Below are 12566 nucleotides of genomic sequence, written 5' to 3'. Positions count from 1 at the left end.
ACTCAAACACACACACACTCACATACACACACACACTTACACTAACACACACACACACTCAAACACACACACACACACTCACATATACACACATACACTCACACTCATACTCACACACACATACACACACATACACTCACATGCACACACACACACTCACACACACATACACTCACATACTCACACACACTCACACACACACACACACACACTCACACACATACACTCACATGCACACACACACTCACACTCACACGCACACATACACTCACATACTCACACACACTCACACACACACACACTCACACACATACACTCACATGCACACACACACACACACTCACACTCACACGCACACATACACTCACATACTCACACACACTCACGTACACTCACACACACACACACACATGCACACACACACTCACACACATACACTCACATGCACACACACTCACACTCTCTCACACACACATACACACTTACACACACACACTCACATACACACACATACACTCAAACACACACACACTCACATACACACACACACTTACACTAACACACACACACACTCAAACACACACACACACACTCACATATACACACATACACTCACACTCATACTCACACACACATACACACACACATACACTCACATGCACACACACACACTCACACACACATACACTCACATACTCACACACACTCACACACACACACACACTCACACACATACACTCACATGCACACACACACACACACTCACACTCACACGCACACATACACTCACATACTCACACACTCACGTACACTCACACACACACACACACATGCACACACACACTCACACACATACACTCACATGCACACACACTCACACTCTCTCACACACACATACACTCACATACTCACACACACACACTCACGTACACTCACACACTCACATGCACACACACACTCTCTCACACACACATACACACTTACACACACACACACTCACATACACACACATACACTCAAACACACACACACTCACATACACACACACACTTACACTAACACACACACACACTCAAACACACACACACACACTCACATATACACACATACACTCACACTCATACTCACACACACATACACACACATACACTCACATGCACACACACACACTCACACACACATACACTCACATACTCACACACACTCACACACACACACACACACACTCACACACATACACTCACATGCACACACACACTCACACTCACACGCACACATACACTCACATACTCACACACACTCACGTACACTCACACACTCACACACATACACTCACATGCACACACACACTCACACTCTCTCACACACACATACACTCACCTACTCACACACACACACACTCACGTACACTCACACACTCACATGCACACACACACTCTCTCACACACACATACACACTTACACACACACACACTCACACACACACAAACACACACACAACAGATAACAGGCACTCTAGACCAAGATTTAATAAAATAGACCTTTTTACTGCTGAAACTTCAGTCACATTAGGTTCAAGTTGACACTGTTTTCACATTTAATACTAATTATTGGATTAAACCTCTACAGTGCATTTATAATGTTTACATACAGTAACAAAACAACACGTGACCTGTGTGTAAGGTTATTATTCTTAACCATGTAAAGTTTTTTATTAAAATACAATATACTGTATAACATAACGGATGTATTTACGCCGTTACTGATGACGTTATTGCATTCACACAAACAAACAACTTTTATTCAGTGTCTAAATATCGGCGACCTGATTGAACGGTGGAGTAACATGTAGGCGGGGCGCGTATCGCTTCCCTGTCTCCGATTGGTCCTGTGTCGTGTCAATCATCAGCCACAAGATGGCGTTGTTGCCTTGTATCGTAAAAGGGCTCAGCTCGGGTCACGTGACCGCCCCTATATCAACACACGGAGCGCCATTAGTGATGAAAAGAGACGGGGAATCTGAGGTGAGACACTCTTTACCTTCTGCACACGGATGCGAAGTTTTCTGTGTTTAATCCTAAAAAGACTTCACGAATAAAACGTTTTGGTGACCTGCATGAGGATCTTTGTTACGTGTTGCTTTTGTCGGGTGTTTTTTCCCCTGTAAACAAAGTAGACAGAGTTATTAGCACGTAGCTAACTAGCTATTAGCTGTTAGCGTGCTAACGGAAGAAATACACGGCCCCGAGTTTTGTCTTGTGTTTGTAACCGTATTAATTCGCTTATTATACAAGATAATGCGATTTAAAAAGATATATATAAATATTATTGTGTATTTACTGGGCTGAAGTTTGCAGGTTTGGGGCTTTAGCGTGTGTTTTTCAGCTCGTTATAATTCCAGGCCCTCACACGACACATCAGCGAATTTACTTTAACATCATCGTAATATCAGCTTTTTGTTTTATTAGCTGTTTAATAAAAGACCAAGGATTCGAGCCTGACAGGTGGTGTGTGAAATCAGGCCGGTTTATTTTCCTGATGAAGGCGAACAGGCCAAACAGAGAGACAGAGACATTTTGTGAAGGACACTGACACACTGACTGACTGTATTAAGGTATAAAGATACTACAGGAAACAGACTGTTAAAGACAAATATCTAGGTTTGGGTTAAATGCGTGTTGGTGGTGTTCATGAACTTTAAGAAGTTTGCAGATGTTTATTCAGTTTACAGCACAAGTTACACAAGAAGGACTGAATGATGAACTTTTGTTTTTCTGTGTTGCTTTGTGACAAGTGTGTGTGCGTGAGTGTGTGTGTGTGCGTGAGTGTGTGTGTGTGCGTGAGTGTGTGTGTGTGCGTGAGTGTGTGTGTGTGCGTGAGTGTGTGTGTGTGTGAGTGTGTGTGTGTGCGTGAGTGTGTGTGTGTGTGTGTGTGTGTGTGTGTGTGCGTGAGTGTGTGTGTGTGCGTGAGTGTGTGTGTGTGCGTGAGTGTGTGTGCGTGAGTGTGTGTGCGTGAGTGTGTGTGCGTGAGTGTGTGTGCGTGAGTGTGTGTGCGTGCGTGAGTGTGTGTGCGTGCGTGAGTGTGTGTGTGTGCGTGAGTGTGTGTGTGTGCGTGAGTGTGTGTGTGTGCGTGAGTGTGTGTGTGTGCGTGAGTGTGTGTGTGCGCGCGTGAGTGTGCGTGTGTGAGTGTGCGTGTGTGAGTGTGTGTGTGTGCGCGTGAGTGAGTGTGTGCGTGAGTGAGTGTGTGCGTGAGTGAGTGTGTGTGTGCGTGTGTGAGATGTCAGATTAAGCTTTGTAACACACACCCTAGTGTGTAAATGATTCCTGTCATTTAATACAGTCTCAAAATGACGCCCCAGATCGACGTCACACTTCTTTGCATATGAATTAAAATGAGACTATTTGCATATCAAAACATTTGCTTGAACAGTTCCATGAGCAAAAAAAACAACAATGAGAAACCGTGTTAAAGAAAAAGCACAAACATGTTGACACGTGAAACTCCTTCCGTTCGATGTTAAACATATCAACCGTTGTGTTTTTTTAACGATGTATTACAGCTCATTAATATTATAATCCGCAGTCGCACCACTGTCGGTCCTGCAGTTGTAGTAAAGTTCATCTAGAATTCTGACCAATCGGATTAGATTATTCACCGGCGCTGTAGTGTAATAGATCTAATTTATTATTCATACAAAGAAGTGCTCTTTGGTCATGGAATCATAAACCAGCCATTTATGTATTTTGGTATAAATTCTATTAGAACCGTGTCGGGAGTCTGAAAACTCGCACGGAAGGAAAGGTTACGGATGGAATACCTCGCTGTTATTACTGTAAATGTCAGTAAGAAGAAAGGTTTAAGTGAAGAACAAAGACGTCCACGTGTGAAATCATCCGTGATGATCGGAGATTGTTGTTTGGATGCTGGGAATAATGGTGATCGGACGTTGGGAGAGATGATCTGTTATTGGGCGGTGGGAGTCTGTGTGATCAAATGATCGGACTCTAGGTTCATTTTTAAGAAATAGATAAAGATGTGAAAGGGGATATTTTGTGCTGTTGATTTATAAAGTCAATTATACTGCATGTTTTTATTGCACCAAACTCTTATTGAAAATACTCAGGATTGTATTTAGACTCTGACAGCATTGAGTCCTGTTGCTGCAATACTTTAAATTTCTAGCTGAGATGGTCTTAAACTTTATTACATGGACTAATGAAAAATGAGAGTATAGATTTATGTCTTGTGCTACTTGTTTATATGTAGGATTAACAAATCCTTAATTGGCTCTAAACACTTGTTAAATCTGAGTACTTTCGCAGACGGACTCCGAGTCTGGAGATCTAAACATAGAATTGAATCGTTTCCAACACCCAGAGCTCGGCTCGGTCGCTTCTAGAAAGTTCTCTAAGGCAGAGTTTTCATCTCCTCGGCGTAAAGAGAGGCTTCTGCTTTCCGACGGTGTGACGGCTAAAGTCGAAGTCAGCGGCGTTTGTGTTTCGGAAGGTAAAAACTCTCGGTGCAGAAGTTTAACCTGCAGGAGTGTGCTATTTTGATACTGGAGTATAGAGGGGTATTTATAGAGCAGCTGATGGTGGGGTAGTTGTGGTCAGCAGTGGGGGAAAATAACCTGTGCAGCTTTTAGGACCGTGGAAAGTGTAATGTTTCTAAGCAGGTGTTGATTTTTAAAAAGAAGAGAAAATTCTTCCTGTCTTTTTAGGACTTTTAGAGTAGCGCCATAGAGCGCCGGCGATAACCTATCGAAGGTAGTGTGGTGTTCTTATCACCGTGCACGTCCTCGTGGTAAGGAGTCATCAGTACATGCTGACTAAACCGAAATTTCGACAAATTGTATTATGTTAGGAAGTTTGATGTTAGATTGTTAGGTGGTGCTGCAAAAAATAAAAATAAATAAATAAAAATCAAGCGCTTTATTTTTCACTCCCAGAATCCCAGAATGCAACGCAGCTACACGAGTCGCGACAGTAACTCGGCTCGGTCAGTCGGAGGTATAAATAGACGACGAGATTTGACGGCGTTGATGATTGTATTAGTATAAAAGGTTTAAAAGTTGATATGTTTGAGCAGGTGATGGGACGGGCGTAAGCACTAAAGTGTCGCTGCATCGTGGGTTTTGTTTATGTGGAGATAAGCAGGGGTTAAATATTTCTAGCAAAACTTTAAAAGGTCAAATGAAGTGAAAATGTCTGAGATTGATTACAGAATATTTTTTACAATCATGTTAGTTATAAAAGTTTAATACTTACAATGTTGAATTAACGTGTGTTTGTGCACAACTCCCCCCCCCCACCCCCACCCCACCCCTTACAGTGCTCCTCAACGATGGATTCAAAGCCTCGCCGGCTGCCTTTCACCGTCTCCAGCTCCTCTTCTCTCTCCACGCCCTCGTCCTTCTCGTCCTCGTCTGCTCTTAGCGCCGGCCGGCTCTATGGCAGAGGCAGCGATCGCTTCACCCGGGGTGCTGTGGGGAAGCTAGACTCAGACTACCAGGTACTGGTTCTTCTGGGTTCCTTTAGGACAAAACTTTGCCATGAAAACAAATCATGTTGGCAGTTTTCTGGACTGAAGCCAAAATCTAAACAAGTGAAGACTTTGAGAAACACCTCCTTTTGTTTGTATTGTGTTCGTCCACACGGTGTTTAGTTACAGCACTCATCATCATCATCATCATCATCATCATCATGGTTTAATCTGGACTTCTACTTATCTAACTTCCTACTATCGATCTCTACTTATCTAAATATTGCTAAGCATTGCTCATTTTGTCTGTAGAGAAACCAATAATTCATCGTCTACCTGTTGTAAGACTTTTTTTTTTAACCCGTTGCTATGGTGATAGAGGCCGAGATGGACGCGGGTTCGCTTCTCGTAGCGGTCACTTCTGCTTTTCGTCGACGCTGTCTGGACGAAGGCTGACTTTCTGATTCACAACAAGCCTGCGAGCCAAAACGAAAAGAGGAACGATCGTTAAAAATAAAGAAACAGCAGAGTATCTAATTGTTAAACCTCCACAGACGTGCACTTTTCTCCCTCCTACTGTAACAGACTGTTTACCATGTTGTGAACAAAAGATGCATTGCACTGGTTATAATGAACATTTTGTAGTCGGCATTCGTTACTGTGCTGATGTTGCATTATAATCAGAAATTTTCTAATTTTGGACACTTGGGAATTCTTTAATTCTGAAGCATTGTTTTATTTATTTATTTATTTATTTATTTTGCATAAGTGTAGTCTAAACTCCTCGATGCAAACCACTATAAATAATATTTATCCACATTCAGTAGGCAGTGAAGATTGGACGACAGTCCAGTCCAATCCAGGCTTGGGTTGCGGGACCTTGCGCTCGCTTGGCACCGAGCTCTTCGCTAGATAAGGTTACAAGCTGTTTATAAACCCTGCTGGTGTGCTGAAGCCCACATGCAAAAACAAGCGAACCCCATGACTTTATAAGACCTAGCTTGTCACGCCGAGCCGCTAAAACACGTTTGTTTGTTTTGAGCTTAAATCGTAGAGTAGGCCGAGCGCGTTCGTGTGGAGAGGATTAACGATGGTCAGTGTTATGAGATGTCGTGTGTACTGCGGTTACTCCTAATGCTGTAGGGTTACTTGTAAGACTTGGGAAGTGGAGTTGATGGTCTTTAGAACAACAGTAAAATAGCAGTGTGTTAAGGGCAAGTTAATTTCAGCTCAGGGTGCTCGATCTCGTTCGTTGCTCGCTCACTCGCCACCGAGACCGAGCAAACACCTGCCAGCTATTTTTGTCATTTGCATGAACTGGCTTTGAACTTGGTGTCCTTCGCGTGTCACATGTTCCCACGGCACCTCTGTGTTAGTCATCGTCACAACACGACCGCTCGGGATGCTACCAGAGATATTTTTTGCAGCCCGAGAGCGCCGTGCCAACGTGTTTAAGTGGGCATGTTTCCCACAATATTTAAAATAGATCGCTAATCAGCTGCTTCTAATTTTGTCATCAGAAGGAGCAGAATTTTGTGTTTTTTAGCTCATTTGACTAAGCTGAAAAGTCAAACATATTTTAATCGCCTTCGTGTTTCAGAGCCCCTGTATTCCGGGATCCAGCAGGGATTACAGCTCGTCAGAAAGCTGCCACTCCAGATGGAAGATGTCCACGTCCCTCTCATCCTCTTCCTCCACCTCTTCCTCCTCTTCATCTATGCTGTGTGAGCGCCCGTGGATGGAGTCGTCTTACGGAGGAAGAAGTAAACATGTAAATGCAAAACTCAGGGAATGTTTATTCTCTAGCTTCTTAAAGCCTAAAGATCTTCAACCCCTTTGCATGTAAATTCTTACCGCCTTGGTTTTTTTTTTTTTTTGTTGTTTGTTCGTTCAGGTCGAGCCTGGGAGAGGATTAGGTTCGTACTCCAGTCTACTCAGTTCAGCTCAAGACGACGAATCCAAAAGAGCCAAGCTGTCGTACACGAGTAGATCAGTGTACAGCAGAACCCCGTCTACATCGACAGCCAGTAGCACCTACTCTAACATGGGAGGCATGTCAGGTACTCTTCAGCTGGAAAACGTTTATATTCATCACTTCTAATGAAATTATTTCAGAATATTACAAATAATTCATCTGGATGAGAGAATAAAAGAATAAAATGTGTTGTGAGATGATTTTTCAACCAGAATTCAGACACGGGTTGAAGTTGTTTAAAGTATTTTGAATTTGTAACTTTTTATTTTGGTTTGACTAAGAGTTCGTTATTGTCTTGTAACCTGGATGTACAGCTAATATTATTTCTTTTTTATGCCTTAAGATTCTTTGTGGACCTCCAGCCTTAGCCCTTTGTCCCGGTCCTCTTCGTCCTCCTCATCTTCGTCAGACGATCTGTGGGCTCGTCGAGACGTGGAGAAGAGAACGGACTCGGGCCTGTCTGGTCTGGGAGAGGCCAGTTACCGCCCCACAGCGTTGACCTCCTCACTGTGTGCGTATGATGTGCTGAAGCCTGTCGGGTTTAAACTTCACAACTTGTCTTATCTGGTGTTTGGTCTTTAAATTCCCATCATGCCTTGTTTCAGATCGCTCAGACCGTGTGACCTCCACCTACGCACAGGGAGCTCGACCCAAAGAGAGCCTGTACTCCTCGTCCCGCAGGGAGAACATCACCCCTTCCAGCCGCCGTCTTTCTTCCGACTTTGTCCCGTCCGCGCAAAGGCTGGTTTCTGACTACCAGCCGAGTCCGCGTCTCTCCAGAGACTCGACGCGAAACTCCACCACCCTCTCTGACCCGTTCTCTCTCTCCTCCTGGAACTCGCCCCCTTACACGCCTTTATCTGCACGCAGCTCTAGCCCGCCTCTGTCTAACCCTGCTCCTGTGCCAAACCCCACCGCCGAGGTCAGCGACTCAGACGGCAGAAGCACGACCCGCCGCCTGTTGTCCCGCCTTTTTTCTAGACGCTCCAGCCAGGAGTCGAGCTCTGCCTCTGGTTCCAATTCAGCCTCGAGGTCCTTTGACTCTGGTCCTGAGGAGGCAGTCCCATGTGAACCCCCGCTAGCATCCAGAGAGAGAGAGAACTCCGAGACGGAGTTGAGGAGTTCCTGGCTCAGCTGGAACCGCTGCAACCCACTGTTCTCCCGCCGCAGGAGAGAGGGACGAGACGAGACGGCTCGCATGGACGCCCACTCGTCTGTGCCCGTCCCCCTTAGCAGCCCTGATGGTGGGAGTAAAACTTCCAGTCAGGAAGAAGACGTGGAGGAGGACGAAGACGAGGAAGAGGATGAAGTGGCAGAGGGCGCGGCGGCCGCCCCTCCGACCAGAGCCTCCGGACTCTCGTCCCTCTTGCAGGAAGCCGCACGTATCCCTGGGCGGAACCCTGGCATCACTCGGGTGATGACTGGACCTTTGTTCCGCATGCCTCAGAGCGTGATTATAGGATTGGATGCAGCGGTGGATGGACCGAATCAGACCGAGGTGCAAGAGAAAGATAAACCCGCCCCTTCTAGAGATCCAGAGAGACTTCGGAAGATTCAGGAAAGGTCAGAATGTTAAAGGAGGTTTCCAAAGAGCCTGAGTGTCTGATCCAAAGTTATATTATAGTAAGTCAAGTGTAGTGCATGAGGTTAAAATGTCCTCTAAAGCTGAAGGGACAGGACAAATCCGTCTGGTCATTTCTGCATTTTCTTCTATTCAAAGAGCTTGAGCAGGTGCAACGTTTCATTCGTTGTCATTTTCCTTATTTCAGTGTACTTGTTAACCCCTGTCCTTCTTTTTTTTTTTTTTCTCCCGCCCTCAACCGCCTCTCCTCTGTAGCCTCCTGCTGGAGGACACCGATGAAGACGAGGGGGATCTTTGCAGGATCTGTCAGATGGGAGAGACCTCGAGCTCGAACCCTCTCATCGAGCCGTGCAGGTGTACAGGCAGCCTGCAGTACGTTCACCAGGACTGCATCAAGAAGTGGCTCCGTTCCAAGATCAGCTCAGGTCCTCTGTGCCTTTTTATATCTTTTTTTTTATAGATTTATTTAACAGGTTAATACACTTTTTCGTCATGACGTGAGGTTGCCATGACAACGAATCTAAAAAACTTTGCGTGGCTGCTTGAAAATAAGATAAAAACATTGCACAATTTTGGAGACGTTCTCAAACGATCTCTCTGCTTCGTTCGTTTGCATCTAAATCGCCATCCTACAATTTTCCCACCGTTGATGTATAAATCATGTCCTGTGTACCTTTATCTCTCTGTTCATCACTTAAATTTATTTTGTTTTATTTTTTTAGTATTAATTCTGATCCAAGCGTTTGTCATCTTATCCTGTACTGGATTTTGTGAGGAGTTTGAGCTTCCTTTCTTTCTCTCCATCTGTTTTGTTTCTCTGTGCCTTTGTTCCGTCTTCTTTCTTCCCTTTGTCTTCTTTTTCCTCGTGACCTTTCTTCTCTTCTATTGTCTTTTGTACTTTTTTTTTTTTTCTCTCGCCACATTCTTTGTCCTTTTTTTTCTTTATTTCTGTTAGTCGTCTGTTACTTTGTCACTAATTCTCTCTACCTTTCTTTTTCTCTCACACGGTTTTCCTGCCTTGTTTCCGTCTTTCGTTCTTTTTCTCTCTCTTTGTGCTTTGATGCACCCTCTTTCTTTTTTCCACTCACTCACTGCACTGTCCTTCTTTGTTTATCCTCTTTATTTCCATTTATTTGATGCCTTCCTACTTCCCAGTTCTTCATGTGCTGCCATGGTGATAAGATTTAGTAGATTTTAGTCTCTAATATCTCGAACTCTTGCGGCTCTGCAGGCTCGACCCTGGAAGCCATCACTACCTGTGAGCTGTGCAAAGAGAAGCTGCACCTGAACATTGAGAACTTTGACATTAATGAGCTGTACAGGTCTCATGAGCGGGTAAGAAAAGTGTAATCGTGTGTGTGTGTGTGTGTGTGTGTGTGTGTGTGCTGAAATCTCATTAACCTCATAATGAACTGTTTTGTAGTCTGAGTACGAGTTCATCAGCTGCGGCCTTTACCTGGTGGTGCTGCTGCATCTGTGTGAGCAGAGGTTCTCCGACGTACTGGGTGCAGTCAACGAAGCCGGGGTAAGAACCTTCTCCTGCCCCTCTAGCCACTTGTCCGCCTGAGCACTTGGCACACCTCCTGTTACTGTACATATAACGGCTTTTTTTTCCCCCTGAATGTTTCACAAAGTTACGTTCTCCTCCTCTCTCGCTCAGTTTTTCAACTTGGCGAGAACTCTTCACGAACACATGGACAATCTCGAAAGTACGTTTGTGAACAATTTTCCTTTCCTTATTATTTAGTTCTTTTAGTCCTTTCCTCACAGCACATTTCATAAAATCAGGCTAGCTCAGTTTACCATAAATAAACCTCAGTAGATTTGGAGGTAAGTACCGATTCACCACACGGCTAACGTTAACGCTCAGGTGTCGCCTTTTAGAAACGATGAATGAAACACTTTGGTTTGTGCTGTTAATGAAAAACGATCAAAGATCGTGCAGCAGCGACGACTCCCAAAGTGCTTTATTCCTCTTAAACCACAGCAAGTTTGTACCGATAGTGTTTATTCTTTAAAGGACCGGTCATAAATTTTCTGTTTATAGTTAGTCGCCTTAATGTAAATGATTACGTTGTAGTAAACAATTAAAAAGGCACAAACACATGACTAGTCGTGTTGGCAAGACTTCGCAAGTCCGGCGCTGAGACCGGAGACTCCTATAAATGTAAACTTGTACCTCTCTTTCTAAGAGCTTCATTAAATCAACAATTATGCGTTTGTTAGATTTTAGTACACGACAGCGCTGTGGTATGACGTGCCTTACGAAACAGGAGATGATTTTTAGGTGTGATTACAAACATTGCTGAATAGACACTAGATTTATTATTTTTTTTTCCTCCTCTTGCTGCATGACTTTAGGTTTATACCTTTTTAAGACACTTCTAAAAGTTTCTAACGCAATTAATTATAATTGTTCCCTCTCACCATGTCTCAGACTCCTATGCTGAATCCGACGAAGACGACGTGCAGAATAACAGGCCTTCCATCGACTTCGGTGATCTGGAAGATGATGAAGAAGAGGAGGAGGAGGAATTTTAATTGGAACGAGGAAAAAGGATCTGTGTCTGGGCAAAGCGACGGTGCCCGTTATTAAAAAAATAAATAAAAAATAATACTGTCTGCAGCCCTAAAGGAGGGCTTTCACAATATGCAGATACACCCGTCTCAGGGGTGTGTACGTGTGTCTCACCTCCACTTAGGAATTTTTTGATTAATAATTTTCATGTTTCAGTTTCTTATTTTTTCCTTTCCCCTGAATTTTGTCGAGCACATTATATAAAGCTTTATGGAGCAGGAAGTGAAGGACTTTAAGGCATGTTTTAGGCACGCAGACGGGGCTGAGGGCAGAGCGACGGGAGGGCGACGGAGGCCGCGGCTGACGGTTAGCAAGGCAAATGTAAACTACAATCTATAGGTGTTGTATAAAGTGATGAAGTGAATTTAATATCAAAGATGGTTGGGAATAAAAATAAATAAAATTTCCTTGAATTTCTTTATTTGGTTTGTGACGAATGGTTTTGTTTCGAAGGATCGTGATCGCCGTCAGCCGGTCCGTCGTCTCGGTGTTGCTTTTTAAGAAATGTACTTTGTCCTGCTTACACACTTTTCTCAATGATCACAATAAAAGTTTTTGATGTACGGAGGTACGTCACACATTTTCTGCTGCTTTCTTTCATAACGATTTCGGGGACGTTAGAACCGGGATCGTATCGTGCTTATCGTATCGTCGGTCAGTTGCCTGAGCGACGGCTCTACCAGAAATTCCATATACACTTAAACCTTTTGTATTTCCTGAATCGTAATGAGGTGCAGGGTACAAATGCACCCGTACACACGCGTGCAAACGTTAAACTACAAACGTACGTGCGGCTTTGACCTTCACACACCTGTGTACTTCTCTAACTGCAGATTCTTTCCGTTTTGCTGTTGTAATAAGCTCACATTAAGCTCCACTCATCTGTAAAGGCTTTCCAGTAGATGAAAAGGAGCGCGGTTGTTGGTGTTCACCAGACGAGCGTTAGTGAG

At 44.0% G+C, this 12566-nt stretch overlaps 1 protein-coding gene across 2 annotated transcripts; it reads left to right on the top strand.

Moving 5' to 3' along the window:
• The first annotated feature begins 1899 nt into the window (after positions 1-1899).
• On the top strand, positions 1900-12196 carry marchf7 (membrane-associated ring finger (C3HC4) 7). Of its 2 annotated transcripts, none has more exons than XM_060868922.1 (11): positions 1900-2024; positions 5332-5511; positions 7082-7252; positions 7376-7541; positions 7800-7967; positions 8062-9019; positions 9294-9463; positions 10270-10373; positions 10462-10563; positions 10699-10747; positions 11476-12196. In XM_060868922.1, the coding sequence occupies exons 1-11, from the start codon at positions 1917-1919 to the stop codon at positions 11577-11579; spliced, it is 2280 nt and encodes a 759-aa protein (XP_060724905.1). In that variant the 5' UTR covers positions 1900-1916; the 3' UTR covers positions 11580-12196. The 2 variants fall into 2 exon arrangements, with proteins under 2 accessions (XP_060724905.1, XP_060724906.1); XM_060868923.1 differs by lacking the exon at positions 1900-2024 and adding an exon at positions 4390-4506.
• Positions 12197-12566: the final 370 nt, after the last annotated feature.

The sequence above is a fragment of the Tachysurus vachellii genome, chromosome 4, assembly GCF_030014155.1.
Source record: "Tachysurus vachellii isolate PV-2020 chromosome 4, HZAU_Pvac_v1, whole genome shotgun sequence".
In the NCBI taxonomy this organism is placed as follows: domain Eukaryota; kingdom Metazoa; phylum Chordata; class Actinopteri; order Siluriformes; family Bagridae; genus Tachysurus; species Tachysurus vachellii.
Note: the sequence above shows the minus strand (reverse complement) of the source record. Positions and strands in the feature narration are given on the sequence as shown.